The 20,196-nt window shown below is 43.0% G+C and overlaps 1 protein-coding gene across 3 annotated transcripts in view; it reads right to left on the bottom strand.

Moving 5' to 3' along the window:
• Positions 1-16,236, bottom strand: part of LOC106562833 (outer dense fiber protein 2) — a 43,820-nt gene extending 27,584 nt beyond the window's left edge. For 2 of the 3 annotated variants that reach the window (XM_014127869.2, XM_014127873.2), the window contains exon 1: positions 16,084-16,236. In XM_014127869.2, coding sequence (XP_013983344.1) covers positions 16,084-16,086 — 3 coding nt within the window. In that variant the 5' untranslated portion in view covers positions 16,087-16,236. Of the gene's footprint in view, positions 1-16,057 lie in introns of all 3 variants that reach the window. The other variant, XM_014127871.2, reaches the window with a different exon arrangement.
• Positions 16,237-20,196: the final 3,960 nt, after the last annotated feature.

The raw sequence follows: 20,196 nt of genomic DNA, 5'->3' as shown, positions 1-20,196 counted from the left end.
AAAAACCCTGAAATGTCCATCCCTAACTATAACATTTTCTGCCAAGAGAGAACTGCCAAAGGGGGCGGTGTTGCAATCTACTGCAGAGATAGAACTCTACAGGCTATCTTACTATCCAGGTCTGTACCAAAACAATTCGAGCTTCTACTTCTAAAAATTCACCTTTCGAGAAACTAGTCCCTCACCGTTGCCGCTTGCTATAGACCACCCTCTGCCCCCAGCTGTGTCCTGGACACCATATGTGAATTGATTGCTCCTCATTTATCTTCTGAGCTCGTGCTGCTAGGTGACCTAAACTGGGACATGCTTAACACCCCGACCAATCTACAATCTAAGCTTGATGCCCTCAATCTCACACAAATTATCAATGAACCTACCAGGTACAACCCCAAATCCGTAAACACGGGCACCCTCATAGATGTCATCCTAACTAACTCGCCCTCCAAATACACCTCTGCTGTCTTCAACCAAGATCTCAGCGATCACTGCCTCATTGCCTGCATCCGTAATGGGTCTGCGGTCAAACAACCACCCCTCATCACTGTCAAACGCTCCCTAAAACATTTCTGCGAACAGGCCTTTCTAATTGACCTGGCCGGGGTATCCTGGAATGACATTGACCTCATCCCGTCAGCAGAGGATGCCTGGTTATTCTTCAAAAGTGCCGTCCTCACCATCTTATATAAGTACGCTAGAGGTCGACCGATTAATCGGAATGGCCGATTAATTAGGGCCGATTTCAAGTTTTCATAACAATCGGTAATTGGTATTTTTGGCCACCGATTTTCCTTTTTTTTTAAAACCTTTATTTAACTAGGCAAGTCAGTTAAAGAACACATTCCTATTTTCAATGACGGCCTAGTTAACTGCCTTGTTCAGGGGCAGAACGACAGATTTTTACCTTGTCAGCTTGGGGATGCAACCTTACGTTAACTAGCCCAACGCTCTAACCACCTGCTTTACGTTGCCAAGGTAAGTTGCTAGCTAGCATTAAACTTATCTTATAAAAAAACAATCAATCAATCATAAACACTAGTTAACTACACATGGTTGATGATATTACTAGTTTATCTAGCCTGTCCTGCTTTGCATATAATCGATGTGGTGCGCATTCGCGAAAAAGGACTGTCTTTGCTCCGACGTGTACCTAACCATAAACATCAATGTCTTTCTTAAAATCAATACACAAGTATATATTTTTAAACCTGGATATTTAGTTAATATTGCCTGCTAACATGAATTTCTTTTAACTAGGGAAAATGTGTCACTTCTCTTGCAAAGAGAGTCAGGGTATATGCAGCAGTTTGGGCCGCCTGGCTTGTTGAGAACTGTGAAGACTATTTCTTCCTAACAAAGACAGCAGACTTCGCCAAACGGGGATGATTTAACAAAAGCACATTTGTGAAAAAAAAGCACAATCGTTGCACGACTGTACCTAACCATAAACATCAATGCCTTTCTTAAAATCAATACACAGAAGTATATATTTTTAAACCTGCATATTTAGCTAAAAGAAATCCAGGTTAGCAGGCAATATTAACCAGGTGAAATTGTGTCAGTTCTCTTGCGTTTGTTGCACGCAGAATCAGGGTATACAGAATCTGGCTCGTTGCGAACTAATTTGCCAGAATTTTACGGAACTATGAAATAACATTGAAGGTTGTGCGATGTAACAGGAATATTTAGACTTATGGATGCCACCCGTTAGATAAAATACGGAACGGTTCCGTATGTCACTGAAAGAATAATGTTTTCGAGATGATAGTTTCCGGATTTGACCATATTAATGACCATAATATGTCAGTTTATTATATTATAGTTAAGTCTATGATTTGATATTTGATAGAGCAGTCTGACTGAGCGGTGGTAGGCAGCAGCAGGCTCGTAATAGTCAAAGGTATATGGTTTAGAGAGAAATAGTTCACGCGTCATAATTCCTGTAATAACTTGCGGCTGAACTTGAAAGGGGTTCCTTCGTTATTTTACCGTTCATGTCTTCCATAGACAATGTCTTGATCTACTTCAAATAAGGTCTGTGTTTTGTGCTTAAACCGCCTCGGTGTTTTGATACCCGTGTAAATCTCACTAGGTAACGTTTGTCAACATATTTTCATAAATCCACTCTACAAAAAAAATTATCTTCGCTTATATTGATCAGAGTTATATCCTATGGATATCTACACAGTTATAAAAAATTGGCAAGGTGGTGTAAGCCTAAACCAAACACAGACCTTATTTTAAGTAAATCTAAAAATATCCTATGGAATAAATGAAGGAACCGCTTTTCAGATTTTGCTAGAAGGTGTCATTGGAATTATGACTCGCACTTTGGTAGTCAATTCTTACCATGCCCATTATTAAAATAGGATTTTCTGCATATAGAAATTACAGTTTTTGTTTTCATCATTCATCACAGGTAACTTAAACTCTATTTTTATTATTCAAACAGTTGAGAGTATTTGTCTCCTAAGCAGACTCTTCAGTATCGTTGTCACTTCAGAGCTGTGTGTGTGTGTGTATATACACTGCTCAAAAAAATAAAGGGAACACTTAAACAACACAATGTAACTCCAAGTCAATCACACTTCTGTGAAATCAAACTGTCCACTTAGGAAGCAACACTGATTGACAATAAATTTCACATGCTGTTGTGCAAATGGAATAGAAAACAGGTGGAAATTATAGGCAATTAGCAAGACACCCCCAATAAAGGAGTGGTTCTGCAGGTGGTAACCACAGACCACTTCTCAGTTCTTATGCTTCCTGGCTGATGTTTTGGTCACTTTTACATTACATTACATTACATTTAAGTCATTTAGCAGACGCTCTTATCCAGAGCGACTTACAAAATGGTGCATTCACCTTATGATATCCAGTGGAACAACCACTTTACAATAGTGCATCTAAATATTTTAAGGGGGGGGTTAGAAGGATTACTTTATCCTATCCTAGGTATTCCTTAAAGAGGTGGGGTTTCAGGTGTCTCCGGAAGGTGGTGATTGACTCCGCTGTCCTGGCGTCGTGAGGGAGCTTGTTCCACCATTGGGGTGCCAGAGCAGCGAACAGTTTTGACTGGGCTGAGCGGGAACTGTGCTTCCTCAGAGGTAGGGGGGCCAGCAGGCCAGTGGTGGATGAACGCAGTGCCCTTGTTTGGGTGTAGGGCCTGATCAGAGCCTGAAGGTATGGAGGTGCCGTTCCCTTCACAGCTCCGTAGGCAATCACCATGGTCTTGTAGCGGATGCGAGCTTCAACTGGAAGCCAGTGGAGAGAGCGGAGGAGCGGGGTGACGTGAGAGAACTTGGGAAGGTTGAACACCAGACGGGCTGCGGCGTTCTGGATGAGTTGTAGGGGTTTAATGGCACAGGCAGGGAGCCCAGCCAACAGCGAGTTGCAGTAATCCAGACGGGAGATGACAAGTGCCTGGATTAGGACCTGCGCCGCTTCCTGAATTTTGAATGCTGGCGGTGCTTTCACTCTAGTGGTAGCATGAGACGGAGTCTACAACCCACACAAGTGGCTCAGGTAGTGCAGCTCATCCAGGATGGCACATCAATGCGAGCTGTGGCAAGAAGGTTTGCTGTGTCTGTCAGCGTAGTGTCCAGAGCATGGAGGCGCTACCAGGAGACAGGCCAGTACATCAGGAGACGTGGAGGAGGCCGTAGGAGGGCAACAACCCAGCAGCAGGACCGCTACCTCCACCTTTGTGCTAGAAGGAGCAGGAGAAGCACTGCCAGAGCTCTGCAAAATGACCTCCAGCAGGCCACAAATGTGCATGTGTCTGCTCAAACGGTCAGAAACAGACTCCATGAGGGTGGTATGAGGGCCCGACGTCCACAGGTGGGGGTTGTGCTTACAGCCCAACACCGTGCAGGACGTTTGTCATTTGCCAGAGAACACCAAGATTGGCAAATTTGCCACTGGCGCCCTGTGCTCTTCACAGATGAAAGCAGGTTCACACTGAGCATGTGACAGACGTGACAGAGTCTGGAGACGCCGTGGAGAACGTTCTGGTGCCTGCAACATCCTCCAGCATGACCGGTTTGGCGTTGGGTCAGTCATGGTGTGGGGTGGCATTTCTTTGGGGGGCCGCACAGACCTCCATGTGCTCGCCAGATGTAGCCTGACTGCCATTAGGTACCGAGATGAGATCCTCAGACCCCTTGTGAGACCATATGCTGGTGCGGTTGGCCCTGGGTTCCTCCTAATGCAAGACAATGCTAGACCTCATGTGGCTGGAGTGTGTCAGCAGTTCCTGCAAGAGGAAGGCATTGATGCTATGGACTGGCCCGCCCGTTCCCCAGACCTGAATCCAATTGAGAACATCTGGGACATCATGTCTCGCTCCATCCACCAACGCCACGTTGCACCACAGACTGTCCAGGAGTTGGCGGATGCTTTAGTCCAGGTCTGGGAGGAGTTCCCTCAGGAGACCATCCGCCACCTCATCAGGAGCATGCCCAGGCGTTGTAGGGAGGTCATACAGGCACGTGGAGGCCACAAACACTACTGAGCCTCATTTTGACTTGTTTTAAGGACATTACATCAAAGTTGGATCAGCCTGTAGTGTGGTTTTCCACTTTAATTTTCAGTGTGACTCCAAATCCAGACCTCCATGGGTTGATAAATTGAATTTCCAATGATTATTTTTGTGTGATTTTGTTGTCTGTACATTCAACTATGTAAAGAAAAAAGTATTTAATAAGATTATTTCATTCATTCAGATCTAGGATATGTTATTTTAGTGTTCCCTTTATTTTTTTGAGCAGTGTATATACACACATATTAAAAAAAAATCATAATAATAAATCGGCCACATTAATCGGTATCGGCCTTTTTGGTCCTCCAATAATCGGTATCGGCATTGAAAAATCATGATCGGTCGACCTCTAAATTACGCCCCATTCAAAAAATGTAGAACTAGGAATAGATATAGCCCTTGGTTCACTCCAGACCTGTCTGCCCTTGACCAGCACAAAAACATCCTGTGGCGTTCTGCATTAGCATCGAATAGCCGCCGTGATATGCAACTTTTTGGGGAATTTAGGAACCAATATACACAGTCAGTTAGGAAAGCTAAGGCTAGCTTTTTCAAACAGAAATTTGCAACCTGTAGTACAAACTCAAAAACGTTCTGGGACACTGTAAAGTCCATGGAGAATAGGAGCACCTCCTCCCAGCTGCCCACTGCACTGAGGCTAGGAAACACTGTCACTACCGATAAATCCACAATAATTGAGAATTTCAATAAGCATTTTTCTACGGCTGGCCATGCTTTCCACCTGGCTACCCCTACCCCGGTCAACAGCCCTGCGCTCCCCACAGCAACTCACCTTAACCTCCCCCACTTCTCCTTCACCCAAATCCAGATAGCTGATGTTCTGAAAGAGCGGCAAAATCTGGACCCCTACAAATCAGCCGGGCTAGACAATCTGGACCCTCTCTTTCTAAAATGATCTGCCGAAATTATTGCAACCCCTATCACTAACCTGTTCAACATCTATATCGTATCGTCTGAGATTCCCATAGATTGGAAAGCTGCCGCGGTCATCCCCCTCTTCAAAGGGGGAGACACTCTTGACCCAAACTGCTACAGACCTATATCTATCCTACCCTGCCTTTCTAAGGTCTTTGAAAGCCAAGTTAACAAACAGATTACTGACCATTCCGAATCTCACCGTACCTTCTCCGCTATGCAATCTTGTTTCAGAGCTGGTCATGGGTGCACCTCAGCCACGCTCAAGGTCCTAAACGATATCATAACCGCCATCGATAAGAGACATTACTGTGCAGCCGTATTCATCGACCTGGCTAAGGCTTTCGACTCTGTCAATCACAACATTCTCATTGGCAGACTCAACAGCCTTGGTTTCTCAAATGATTGCCTCGCTTGGTTCACCAACTACTTCTCCGATAGAGTTCAGTATGTCAAATCGGAAGGCCTGTTGTCCGGACGTCTGGAAGTCACAATGGGGGTGCCACAGGGTTCAATTCTCGGGCCGACTCTCTTCTCTGTATACATCAATGATGTCGCTCTCGCTGTTGGTGATTATTTGACCCACCTCTACACAGACGACACCATTCGCTATACCTCTGGCCCTTCGTTGGACACTGTGTTAACTAACCTCCAGATGAGCTTCAATGCCATACAACTCTCCTTCCGTGGCCTCCAACTGCTCTTAAATGCAAGTAAAACTAAATGCATGCCCGCACCTGCATGCCCGATCGCTGCCGGCACCTGCCCACCCATCCAGCATCACTACTCTGGACGGTGGACAACTACAAATACCTAGGTGTCTGGTTAGACTGTAAAACTCTCCTTCCAGACTCACATTAAACATCTCTAATCCAAAATGAATTTCCTATTTCGCAACAAAGCATCCTTCACTCATGCTGCCAAACATACCCTCGTAAAACTGACCATTCTACCGATGCTCGACTTCGGCGATGTCATTTACAAAATAGCCTCCAACACTCTACTCAACAAATTGGATGCAGTCTACCACAGTGCCATCCGTTTTGTCACCAAAGCCCCATATACTACCCACCACTGCAACCTGTATGCTCTCGTTGGCTGGCCCTCACTTCATATTCGTCGCCAAACCCACTGGCTCCAGGTCATCTACATGTCTCTGCTAGGTAAAGACCAGCCTTATCTCAGCTCACTAGTCACCATAGCAGCATCCACCCTTAGCACGCGCTCCAGCAGTTATATCTCACTGGTCACCCCCAAAGCCAATTCTTCCTTTGGCCGCCTCTCCTTCCAGTTCTCTGCTGCCAATGACTGGAACGAACTGCTAAAATCTCTGAAGCTGGAGACTTACCTCGCTCACTAGCTTTAAGCACCAGCTGTCAGAGCAGCTCACAGATCACAGCCCCTGTACATAGCTCATCTGTAAATAGCCCATCCAATCTACCTCATCCCCATACTGTATTTATTTATCTTGCTGCTATGCACCCCAGTATCTCAACTTGCATATTTATCTTGTGCACATCCTACCATTCCAGTGTTTATTGCTATTTTGTAATTATTTCACCACCATGGCCTATTTATTGCCTTACCCCTCTTATCCTACCTCATTTGCACATGCTGTATATACATTTTTCTACTGTATTATTGATTGTATGTTTGTTTATTCCATGTGTAACTCTGTGTTGTTGTATGTGTCGAACTGCTTTGCTTTATCTTGGCCAGGTCGCAGTTGTAAATGAGAACTTGTTCTCAACTAGCCTACCTGGTTAAATAAAGGTGAAATAAAAATAAATATACCAGGATGTGTCAGAGGAAGGCCCTAAATTGTCAAAGGCTCCATCCACCAAAGTCATAGACTGTTCTCTCTGATACCACACGGCAAAGGGTACCGATGCACCAAGTCTGGAACCGATGCACCAAGTCTGGAACCAACAGGACCCTGAACAGCTTCTACCACCAAGCCATAAGTCTGTGAAATAGTTATTTAAATAGTTAACCAATAAGCTGCATTGACCCTTTTTGCACTAACTATTTTGACTCATCACATGCGCTGCGGCTAACATTTATTATCTGTCAATTTATTCCTAGTTATGTACATATCGACTAGAGGTCGACCGATTATGATTTTCAATGCCGATAGCGATTATTGGAGGCCCGTGAAAGCCGATACCGATTAATCGGACGATTTTTATTTATTTTTAATAATGACAATTACAACAATACTGAATGAACACTTATTTTAACTTAATACAATACATCAATAAAATCTATTTAGCCTCAAATAAATAATGAAACATGTTCAATTTGGTTTAAATAATGTAAAAACAAAGTGTTGGAGAAGAAAGTAAAAGTGCAATATGTGCCATGTAAGAAAGCTAACGTTTAAGTTCCTTGCTCAGAACATGAGAACATATGAAAGCTGGTGGTTCCTTTTAACATGAGTCTTCAATATTCCCAGGTAAGAAGTTTTAGGTTGTAGTTATTATAGGAATTATAGGACTATTTCTCTCTATACGATTTGTATTTCATATACCTTTGACTATTGGATGTTCTTATAGGCACTTTAGTATTGCCAGTGTAACAGTATAGCTTCCGTCCCTCTCCTCGCTCCTACCTGGGATCAAACCAGGAACACATCGACAACAGCCACCCTCGAAGCAGCGTTACCCATGCAGAGCAAGGGGAACAACTACTCCAAGTCTCAGAGCGAGTGACGTTTGAAACGCTATTAGCGCGCACCCCGCTAACTAGCTAGCCATTTCACATCGGTTACACCAGCCTAATCTTGGGAGTTGATAGGCTTGAAGTCATAAACAGCGCAATGCTTGAAGCATTGCGAAGAGCTGCTGGCAAAATGCACGTAAGTGCTGTTTGAATGAATGCTTACGAGCCTGCTGGTGCCTACCACCGCTCAGTCAGACTGCTCTATCAAATCATAGATGTAATTATAATATAATAAACACACAGAAATACGAGCCTTAGGTCATTAATATGGTCGAATCCGGAAACTATCATCTCGAAAACAAAACGTTTTTTTTCCTTCAGTGAAATACGGAACCGTTCCGTATTTTATCTAAAGGGTGGCATCTCTAAGTCTAAATATTCCTGTTAAATTGCACAACCTTCAATGTTATGTCATAATTACGTAAAATTCAGGCAAATTAGTTCGCAACGAGCCAGGTGGCCCAAACGGTTGCATATACCCTGACTCTGCGTGCAATGAACGCAAAATGACACAATTTCACCTGGTTAATATTGCCTGCTAACCTGGATTTCTTTTAGCTAAATATGCAGGTTTAAAAATATATACTTCTGTGTATTGATTTTAAGAAAGACATTGATGTTTACGGTTAGGTACACGTTGGAGCAATGACAGTCCTTTTTCGCGAATGCGCACCGCATCGATTATATGCAACGAAGGACAGGCTAGATAAACTAGTAATATCATCAACCATGTGTAGTTAACTAGTGATTATGATTGATTGATTGCAGGCTCCTGGTGGAGTGCAATGTAAAGCAGGTGGTTAGAGCGTTTGACTAGTTAACCGTAAGGTTGCAAGATTGAATCCCCGAGCTAACAAGGTAAAAATCTGTCGTTCTGCCCCTGAACAAGGCAGTTAACCCATCGTTCCTAGGGCGTCATTGAAAATAAGAATGTGTTCTAAACTGAGTTGCCTAGTTAAATAAAGGTGTAAATATATATATATATATATATATATATATAATAATAATTTGTAAAAGAATATATACATATTTTTTTAAATCTTGAAATCGGCCCTAATTAATCGGCTATTCCGATTAATCGGTCGACCTCTAATATCTACCTCGATTACCTCATACCCCCGCACATCGACTCGGTTCTGGTACCCCGTGTATATAGCAATGGTATTGTTACTCATTGTGTGCAAAAGGTACTGCAAAAGAGTTACAAGGTGTGTTGAATGAAAGAATCTTGTCGGCCTGGTGTAGGATCAGTTAGGGTCAAAGTAGTGGAATGTTCTAAAAAAAAAAAAAATTACAGTGGTACAGTTGAAGTTGAAGTCGGAAGTTTACATACACTTAGGTTGGAGTCATTAAAACTCATTTTTCAACCACTCCACAAATTTCTTGTTAACAAACTATAGTTTTGGCAAGTCGGTTAGGACATCTACTTTGTGCATGACACAAGTAATTTTTAAAACAATTGTTTACAGACAGATTATTTCACTTATAATTCACTGTATCACAATTCCAGTGGGTCAGAAGTTTACATACACTAAGTTGACTGTGCCTTTAAACAGCTTGGAAAATTCCAGAAAATTATGTCATGGCATTAGAGGCTTCTGATAGGCTAATTGACATCATTTGAGTCAATTGGAGGTGTACCTGTGGATGTATTTCAAGGCCTACCTTCAAACTCAGTGCATCTTTGCTTGACATCATGGGAAAATCAAAAGAAATCAGCCAAGACCTCAGAAAAACAAATTGTAGACCTCCACAAGTCTGGTTCATCCTTGCAAACAATTTCAAAAACCCTAAAGGTACCACGTTCATCTTTACAAACAATAGTACGCAAGTATAAACACCATGGGACCATGCAGCCGTCATACCGCTCAGGAAGGAGATGTGTTCTGTATCCTAGAGATGAACATACTTCGGTGCGAAATGTGCAAATCAATCCCAGGACAACAGCAAAGGACCTTGTGAAGATGCTGGAGAAAACAGGTACAAAAGTATCTATATCCACAGTAAAACGAGTCCTATATCGACATAACCTGAAAGGCCGCTCAGCAAGGAAGAAGCCCCTGCTCGAAAACGGCCATAAAAAAAGCCAGACTACGGTTTGCAACTGCACATGGGGACAAAGATCGTACTTTTTTGATAAATGTCCTCTGGTCTGATGAAACAAAAATAGAAATGTTTGGCCATAACTGGTCGCCCCCAAAGCCAATTCCTCTTTTGGCTGCTTTTCCTTCCAGTTCTCTGCTACCAATGACTGGAACGAATTGCAGAAATCGTAGAAACTGGAGACAAATATCTCCCTCACTAACTTTAAGCACCAGCTGTCAGAGCAGCTCATAGATCACTGCAACTGTACACAGCCCATCTGTAAATAGCCCATCCAACTACCTCATCCCCATACTGTTATTTATTATTTATTTTTTGCTCCTTTGCACCCCAGTATCTCTACTTGCACATTCATCTTTTGCACATCTATCACTCCAGTGTTTAATTGTTAAATTGTCATTATTTTGCACACACTGTATATACTTTTTCTCTATTGTGTTACTGACTGTATGTTTGTTTATTCCATGTGTAACTCTGTATTGCTGTTTGTGTCGCACTGCTTTGCTTTATCTTGGCCAGGTCGCAGTTGTAAATGAGAACTTGTTCTCAACTAGCCTACCTGGTTAAATAAAGGTGAAATAAAACAAATAAATAAAAATAATGACCATCATTATGTTTGGAGGAAAAAGGGGGAGGCTTGCAAGCCAAAGAACACCATCCCAACCGTGAAGCACAGGGGTGGCAGCATCATGTTGTGGGGGTGCTTTGCTGCAGGAGGGACTGGTGCACTTCACAAAATAGATGGCATCACGGGGGAGTAAAATGATGTGGATATATTGAAGCAACATCTCAAGACATCAGTCAGGAAGATAAAGCTTGTTCGCAAATGGGTCTTCCAAATGGACAATGACCCCAAGCATACTTCCAAATTTGTGGCAAAATGGCTTAAGGACAACAAAGTCAAGGTATTGGAGTGGCCATCACAAAGCCCTGACCTCGATCCCATAGAAAATGTGTTGGCAGAACTGAAAAAGCATGTGCGAGCAAGGAGGCCTACAAACCTGACTCAGTTACACCAGCTCTGTCAGGGGGAATGGGCCAAAATCCACCCAACGTGTTGTGGGAAGCTTATGGAAGGCAACCCGAAACGTTTGACCCAAGTTAAACAATTTAAAGGCAATGCTACCAAATACTAATTGAGCGTATGTCAACGTCTGACCCACTATTATTCTGACATTTCACATTCTTAAAATAAAGTGGTGATCTTAACTGACCTAAGACGGAATTTGTACTCTGATTAAATGTCAGGAATTGTGAAAAAACATTTGACTAAGGTGTATGAAAACTTCCGACTTCAACTGTATATACAGTGCCTTCGGAAAGTATTCAGACCCCTTGACTTTTTCCACATTTTGTTAGGTTACAGCCTTATTCTAAAATAGATAAAAATCCCCCCCCCCATCAATCTACACACAGTACCCAAATAATGACAAGGCAAAAACAGGTTTTCAGATGTTTTTGCAAATGTATAAAAAATAAAAAATACTGAAGTATCACATTTACATAAGTATTCAGACCCTTTACTCAGTACTTTGTTGAAGCACCTTTGGAAGTGATCACAGCCTTGTGTCTTCTTGGGTATGATGCCACAAGCTTGGAACACCTGTACTTGGGGAGTTTCTCCTATTCTTCTCAGCAGATCCTCTCAAGATCTGTCAGGTTGGATGTGGAGCGTTGCTGCACAGCTATTTTCAGGTCTCACCAGAGATGTTCAATCAGGTTCGGGCTCAGGGTGGGTTGGGCCACACAAGGGCATTCAGAGACTTGTCCTGAAGCCACTCCAAGGTTCTCTTGGCTCTGTGCTTAGGATCGTTGTCCTGTTGGAAGGTGAACCTTTGCCCCAGTCTGAGGTGCTGAGTACTCTGGAGCAGATTTTCATCAAGCATCTCCCTGTACTTTGCTCAGTTTATCTTTGCCTCGATCCTGACTAGCCTCCCAGTCCTGCCGCTGAAATACTTCCCCACAGCATGATGCTGCCACCACCATGCTTCACCGTAGGGATGGTGCCAGGTTTCCTCCAGATGTGACGCTTGGCATTCAGGCCAAAGAGTTCAATCTTGGGTTCATCAGACCAGAGAATCTTGTTTCTCATGGTTTGAGTGTCTTTAGGTGCCTTTCAGCAAACTCCGAGCCATCTGTCATGCTGCAGAGATGGTCATCCTTCTGGAAGATTCTCCAATCTCCACAGAGGAACTCTAGAGCTCTGTCAGAGTGACCATCGGGTTCTTAGTCATCTCCCTGACCAAGACCCTTCTCCCCCGATTGCTCAGTTTGGCCACGTGACCAGGTCCAGGAAGAGTCTTGGTGGTTCCAAACTTCTTCCATTTAAGAATGATGGAGGCCACTGTGTTCTTGGGGACCTTCAATGCTGCAGAAATGTTTTGGTACCCTTCCCCAGATCTGTGTCTCAACACAATCCTGTCTCAGAGCTCTACGGACAATTCCTTCGACCTCATGACTTGGTTTTTGCTCAGACATACACGGTCAACTGCGGGACCTTATATAGACAGTTGTGTAACTTTCCAAATCATCCCGGAGTCGCCTCTTCACTGTTGACGTTGAGACTAAAGGTCGACCGATTAATCGGCATGGCTGATTAATTATGGCCGATTTCATAACAATCGGTAATCTGCCCTTTTGGACGCCGATTACATTGCAATCCACGTGGAGACTGCGTGGCAGGCTGACCACCTGTTACGCGAGTGAAGCATCAAAAGGACCTTGTGGCTGCAAGGAGCCATGGTAAGTTGCTAGCTAGTATTAAACTTATCTTATAAAAAACAATCAATCTTCACATAATCACTAGTTAACTACACATGATTGATGATATTACTAGGTTAACTAGCTTGTCCTGCGTTGCATATAATCAAAGCGGTGCCTGTTAATTTGCCATCAAATCACAGCCTACTTCAAATTCGCCAAACGGGTGATGATTTAACAAAAGCACATTTGCGAAAAAAGCACAATCGTTGCACAAATGTACCTAACCACGAACATCAACGCCTTTCTTAAAATTCATACACAGAAGTATATTTTCTAAAACCTGCATATTTAGTTAAAATAAATGCATGTTAGCAGGCAATATTAACTAGGCAAATTGTGCCACTTCTCTTGCGTTCAGTGCAAGCAAAGTCAGGGTATGTGCAGCCGTTTGGGCCACCTGGCTTGTTGCGAACTGTGTGAAGACCATTTCCTAACAAAGACCGTAATTAATTTGCCTGAATATTACATAATTATGACATAACATTGAAGGTTGTGCAATGTAACGGCAATATTTAGACTTAGGGATGCCACCCGTTCGATTAAAAAAGAGAACGGTTCCGTATTTCACTGAAAGAATAAACGTTTTGTTTTCGAAATTAAGGTTTCCGGATTTGACCATATTAATGACCAAAGGCTCGTATTTCTGTGTATTTATTATAATTAAGTCTATGATTTGATATTTGATAGAGCAGTCTGACTGAGCGGTGGTAGGCAGGAGCAGGCTCGTAAGCATTCATTCAAACAGCACTTTACTGTGTTTGCCAGCAGCTCTTAGCAATGCTTGAGGCACAGCGCTGTTTATGACTTCAAGCCTATCAACTCCCGAGATTAGGCTGGCAATACTAGTGCCTATAAGAACATCCAATAGTCAAAGGTATATGAAATACAAATGGTATAGAGAGAAATAGTCGTCGCATCATAATTCCTATAATAACTACAACCTAAAACTTCTTAACTGGGAATATTGAAGACTCATGTTAAAAATAACCACCAGCTTTCATATGTTCTCATGTTCTGAGCAAGGAACTTAAACGTTAGCCTTTTTACATGCACATTTTTACTTTCTTCTCCAACACTGTGTTTTCACATTATTTAAACCAAATTGAACATGTTTCATTATTTATTTGAGACTAAATAGATTTTATTTATGTATTATGTTAAAATAAGTGTTCATTCAGAATTGTAATTGTCAATATTACAAATATATGAAAATCGTCTGATTAATTGGTATCAGCTTTTTTTGGTCCTCCAATAATCAGTATCGGCGTTGAAAAATCATAATCAGTCGACCTCTAGAATCTAGTACTCAAAGCATTCGGTTTCAATTATTTAGCTAGTAAGTGCAGCTAGCTAGTTTTGCCTACTCAGAGGGATGCTATCTTAGCTAGCTGGTTATGACTATCCAACACAACACTGGAACTATTCCAATTCAAGGTAAGCTTTTGGTTTGACTAATTTATTGCCACCGGGGCCTCCTGGTGTAAGTGCTAAACTGCTTACTGACTGTACACTGTAACATTACTGCATTATTGTAGCGGGTTTACTAACCTGTTAGTTCTATTAGCTATGTTGATTGATGTTACTTTAGCTAATATGGTGACAACAATGTAGGCTGTCTGTAGCAGTTATGATATGGCTTGGAAAGGTTTTTTTGCCTGGTCTCATGCAGCTGATGTGTTGTGCATTGAAGTCCAGAAGTGAAAAGGTGAGAGGAAGAGAGCGCATAGATTTGAGAAGGAACACAATGTGGCTGCTATGAAAGTGCACTGTGTTTACACATTATCAGGGGAGTATTCATTCCTCCGATTCTGTTGAAAAACGTTTCTTAAACGAATGCAAACGGAACTTAACTGAGATAAACATACCTGAATTTGTCCAATGGAAACTCTTGTTTGCAACTGTTGGACTAATGATTATTGAACGTGTCACTGTCTGTCAACTCAAATGTTTCTCTCGACCTTTGTTTACCTACGTTGTAAACTTTCATTCATAGACTAGGTTGTTGCAACCTCATGATGGGTAAAGGGATCATTTCAGTATCATGTAGTAGCCTAAACCTTTTACATTGAACTGGGTGAATGGGATATGAATGACAGTCATCCAATATGCTGTAATATAAATAAGGCCATGCTCATAAAATATGTTTTGTTCTCCCTCATCTTAAACGCCCCTGACCGCCACTGTACCTGTCTCCTGTTATGTTGACTGAAGAAGGTGAGGAGAGTTGTAGCTAATACACCCTAGCAGGTTATAAAGAATGTAGATAGTCTTGTTCTTTCTACATAACAGTATTCTCTCTTGAACGGAGTTCCTCGAGTTTCCCTGCCCTAGCCTGCCTGTGCTCGATATCGACATAGGCATACATTTATTGCTTTAAAATGTATTATTGGCACTGGCAGCTAAACTTAACACTAAATAGACACTTCTTAAATATACATGTCACAATTCCAGACATAACAATGCACAATGTATATTTTCTGACCATTAATCCGCTCACTTTGCCTGCACTGCTTCACGTTGACGCGAGAGAAATAGACTTGCTTTCTAATTTGAAGTAACGTTACATGGCGGCGTTGACTCTCGCGGCCCGTCTGTTCTCTCTCATTCAATTCGGTGGATTCTAATTCCAGCCTGTACACGCTCGTAAAAATAAACACTTGTCGTTTGATTTTGGCTTCAGAGTAAATTGAAGCCAGTGTGCTAACGTTACTGTAGTTCCACCTCTTCCTTCCCAATACAATCCAATTTGTCAGACTGAAGCTGCAACTTGTTGAGCAGGCGCTTGTAACTGCCAATCAAAATATAAGTAGTTAGTAAGATAGCCACTATCTAGTAAGCTAGACAGATATAAATAGCTAAAGAAATGCAGTAATGTGTGGTAGCTAGCTAACGTTAGATGGCAAGCTAAACCACGGGCTTTGGCTAAACAGAGTTTACGCAAAGGAGACTGCGATGTGTACAAATTGATTTAGCTAAAATAACCAATTGTTTAAGTACCTTTAAGAACACCAGAAGTAACTCACCATGTGACAATCCAAATATTCGTCGAAATTGTGGTTTATGGATATTGTGACATATATTTTACGTAGCTAGCTACCATTTCATTCAAAAGGCAAAGCAAAGACAGTGGGCAAAGCGTCCTCCAAAACACCATTCTTCCGGTAGACTAGCGTTCCGGTAGGTGATTGGCTCATTCAAAACTTTGCTGGTCTGTGAATGGAGCAAAGAGCTGACCTTTGGTGGAGTTCTGTTCCACGTTGTCAGTAGCAACCGGTCCCTACAAATCAAATCAAATCACATTTTATTTTTCAAACGCGCCGAATACCGCAGGTGTAGGTAGACCTTACCGTGAAATGCTTACTTACAAGGCCTTAACCAACAATGCAGTGTTAAGAATAATAAGACTTTAAAAAATATAAAAAATAAAAGAGCAACAATAAAATAACAACAACAACAACGCTATATACAGGCTGTACCTGTATATAGTGTATACAGGGTTAAAGGCATAGATAATAAACAGCGGGTAGCAGCAGCGTTAAAAAAAATGGGATGGACTGTTTTCCTGGTAGCCATTTCATTAGCTATTCAGCAGTCTAATGGCTTGGGGGTAGAAGCTGCTAAGAAGCCTTTTGGATCTAGACTTGGTGTTTTTGGGGAAGAACATTGTTTGCATCCATGAGCTGGTTAGCTTTTTTTATAACGCGAGACAACTTTACCAGTATCATAGCATAAGTATCGATGAATCGTGACATATGAAATACGAGTTATAGTGTAATCCATTTTTTTTATTAACTACGTAAAAAATGTATGAACGCTTTAAATTATAATGTGACGTGCAGTCATATTCAGGTCCTGATTGGTCAACAAACTTATTTGACACGTCAACTAGTGTTATTTGACGTGTATCTTTTTTTGACTCATACTATGTCCAGCCACGCTAGTCATAGACTGTTCTCTCTGCTACCGCACGGCAAGCGGTACAAGAGCGCCAAGTCTATGTCTAAAAGGCTTCTTAATTAACAGCTTCTACCCCCAAGCCATAAGACTGCTGCATAGCTAATCAAATGGCTACCCGGACTATTTGCACTGCGCTGCACTGGATGAATTAGACTTTAGAATTGCATTGGGGGCATACTTATTTCACTGTACAGCCTTACCTATGGATTGTGGATCAATGACATGGGGTATCAGTCTACTCAGTGACAGCCAGAGAACATTAGCGTCGTAGCTACATATATATGGTGGGACTCTGAAACAACTGTGAATTGAGCCACATTTATTTTCAACCTATGTGTATTGAACACTGTTCCAGCGGGAAAACAATACTGCGTGGATGTTTTGGAGTCAGGATAACTCTGAGGAGGACGTTGGGAAAATATGTATATTGGGTATTGAGTAGACTGATACCCAATTTCATTGATCCCCAATCCTTAGGTAAAACTGTACAGGGCATAATGAAAGTCAATACACACAATAGGCTGACTGGAGAGGGGATTTCACACAGTCACAGTCCCGCGATAAAAGCTACAACGCTAATATTTGCGTAAACTCTTCACAGTTGTGTTCTGTGGGTGTCACCGAGTAGACTGATACCCCATTTCATTGCTTCACATTCCAACCTTGTTTAACATTATCTAGTCTAAATATGGCATGATTCCACCAATTGTAACCTTCTGCATCACTTTCAAAGAGGTACTTTTATTGTGAAGGCAAACCGCAACAACAAAAAATATATTGTGCCTAATCCTTATTGTGGCTAGCTTCACAACACAACCCGGTCCGGTCGAGCCTCAGGAAGCTAGCTGGCTGTTTATAACGTTAGATTTGGGAAACAGAGTTTAGTAGCTGGCTAGCTATTTCTTTTCATGAACTGAAGTTCAATTTCAATAGGCGAACAACAAGTGGCTACCTAGCTAATACCTACTCACAAGGATTCCTAAATCATTGCTAAGAATAATGAAAATGACAGAAATTTCTACTGGTCATTATTTTCAGGCTTGTTGTATTGGTGCTTGCTAGGTATCAAGCTAAAGCTAGCTAGCAACCCCAGAAGTTGCGGTCCAACACAACATTCTACATGCAAAGACATGCATGCATGCAAAGACCCAAACGGCATTCCATCATTTTTAGGGCCTTCCTCTGACACTGCCTGGTATAGAGGGCCTGGATGGTAGGAAGCTTGGCCCCAGTGATGTACTGTAGTGCCTTGCGGTCGGAGGCCAAGCAGTTGCCATATCAGGTGGTGATGCAACCAGTCAGGATGCACTCGATGGTGCAGGTGTATAACTTTTTGAGGATCTGAGGACCCATGCCAGTACAGGAAGGGACAAAGCACGCACCCCTGAGGGGCCCCCGTGTTGAGGATCAGCGTGTCAGATGTGTTGTTGCTAACCCTTACCAACTAAGGGCGGCCCGTCAGGAAGTTCAGGATCCAGTTGCAGAAGGAGGTGTTTAGTCCCAGGGTCCTTAGCATAGTGATGAGCTTTGAGGGCACTAGGGTGTTGAACTCTGAGCTGTAGTCAATGAACAACATTCTCACATAGGTGTTCCTTTTATCCAGGTGGGAAAGGGCAGTGTGAAGTCCAATAGAGATTGCATCATCTGTGATCTGTTGGGGCGGAATGCAAATTGAGTGGGTCTAGGGTATCTGGGATGATGGTGTTGATGTGAGCTTTCAAAGGACTTCATGGCTACAGATGTGAGTGCTACGGGTCGGTAGTCATTTAGGCAGGTTAACTTGGTATTCTTGGGCACATGGTGGTCTGCTTGAAACATGTAGGTATTGCAGACTCGGCCAGGGAGAGGTTGAAAATGTCAGTGAAGACACTTGCCAGTTGGTCAGCGCATGCTCGGAGTACACGTCCTGGTAATCCATCTGTGGCCTTGTGAATTGGTCATATTTTTTTTAAAACCAATTTAATATTTTTTTACCCCCTTTTTTGCCCCAATTTCGTCATATCCAATTGACAGTTACAGTCTTGTCACGTTGCTGCAACTCCCGTACGGACTCTGGAGAGGCGAAGGTCGAGAGCTGTACGTCCTCTGAAACACAACCCCGCCATGCCGCACTGCTTCTTGACACAATGTACGCTTAACCAGGAAGCCAGCCGCACCAATGTGTTGGAGGAAACACCATACACCTGGCGACCGTGTCAGCGTGCTTGCGCCCGGCCCGCCACAGGAGTCACTAGAGCGCGATGGGACAAGAATATCCGGGCCGGCCAAACCCTCCCCTAACCCAGACAACGCTGGGCCAATTGTGCGTCGCCTCATGGGTCTCCCGGTCGCGGCCGGCTGCGACACAGCCCGGTATCGAACTAGGATCTGTAGTAACGCAGCTAGTACTGCAATGTAGTGCCTTAGGCCGCTGCGCCACTCGGGAGGCCCTCGGCCTTGTGAATGTTGACCTGTTTTAAGGTCTTACTCACATCAGCTAAGGTGAGCCTGATCACACAGTCGTCAGGAACAGCTTGACTCGAAGCACGCATAGAAGTAATTTAGCTCGTCTGTTAGGCTCGTGTCACTGGGAATGTCGCGGCTGGGCTTCCCTTTGTAGTCCGTAATAGTTTGCAAGCCCTGCCACATCGAACGAACGTCGGAGCTGGTGTGGTAGGATTCAGTCTTAGTCCTGTATTGATGCTTTGCCTGTTTGAGGGTTCATCGGAGGGCATAGCGTGATTTTTTATACGCGTCTGGGTTAGAGTCCGGCTCCTGGAAAGTGGCAGCTCTTCCCTTTAGCTCAGTGCGGATGTTGTCTGTAATCCATGGATTTTGGTTGGGATATGTACATAAGGTCACTGTTGGGATGACGTCATTGATGCACTTATTGATGAAGCTGGTGACTGATGTGGTATACTCCTCAATGCCATTGGACGAATCCCGGAACATATTCCAGTCTGTGCTAGCTAAACAGTCCTGTAGCTTAGCATCTGCGTCATCTGAACGCTTCAGTATTGAGCGAGTCACCGGTACTTCCTACTTTAGTTTTTGCTTGTAAGCAGGAATCAGGAGGATAGAATTATGGTCAGATTTGCCAAATGGAGGGAGAGGGCGAGCTATGTACGCGTCTCTGTGTGTGGAGTAAAGGTGGTCTCGAGTTTTATTTCCTCTGGTTACACATGTAACATGTTGGTAGA

Source organism: Salmo salar, chromosome ssa11 (genome assembly GCF_905237065.1).
Source record: "Salmo salar chromosome ssa11, Ssal_v3.1, whole genome shotgun sequence".
Taxonomy (NCBI): Eukaryota; Metazoa; Chordata; class Actinopteri; order Salmoniformes; family Salmonidae; genus Salmo; species Salmo salar.
Note: the sequence above shows the minus strand (reverse complement) of the source record. Positions and strands in the feature narration are given on the sequence as shown.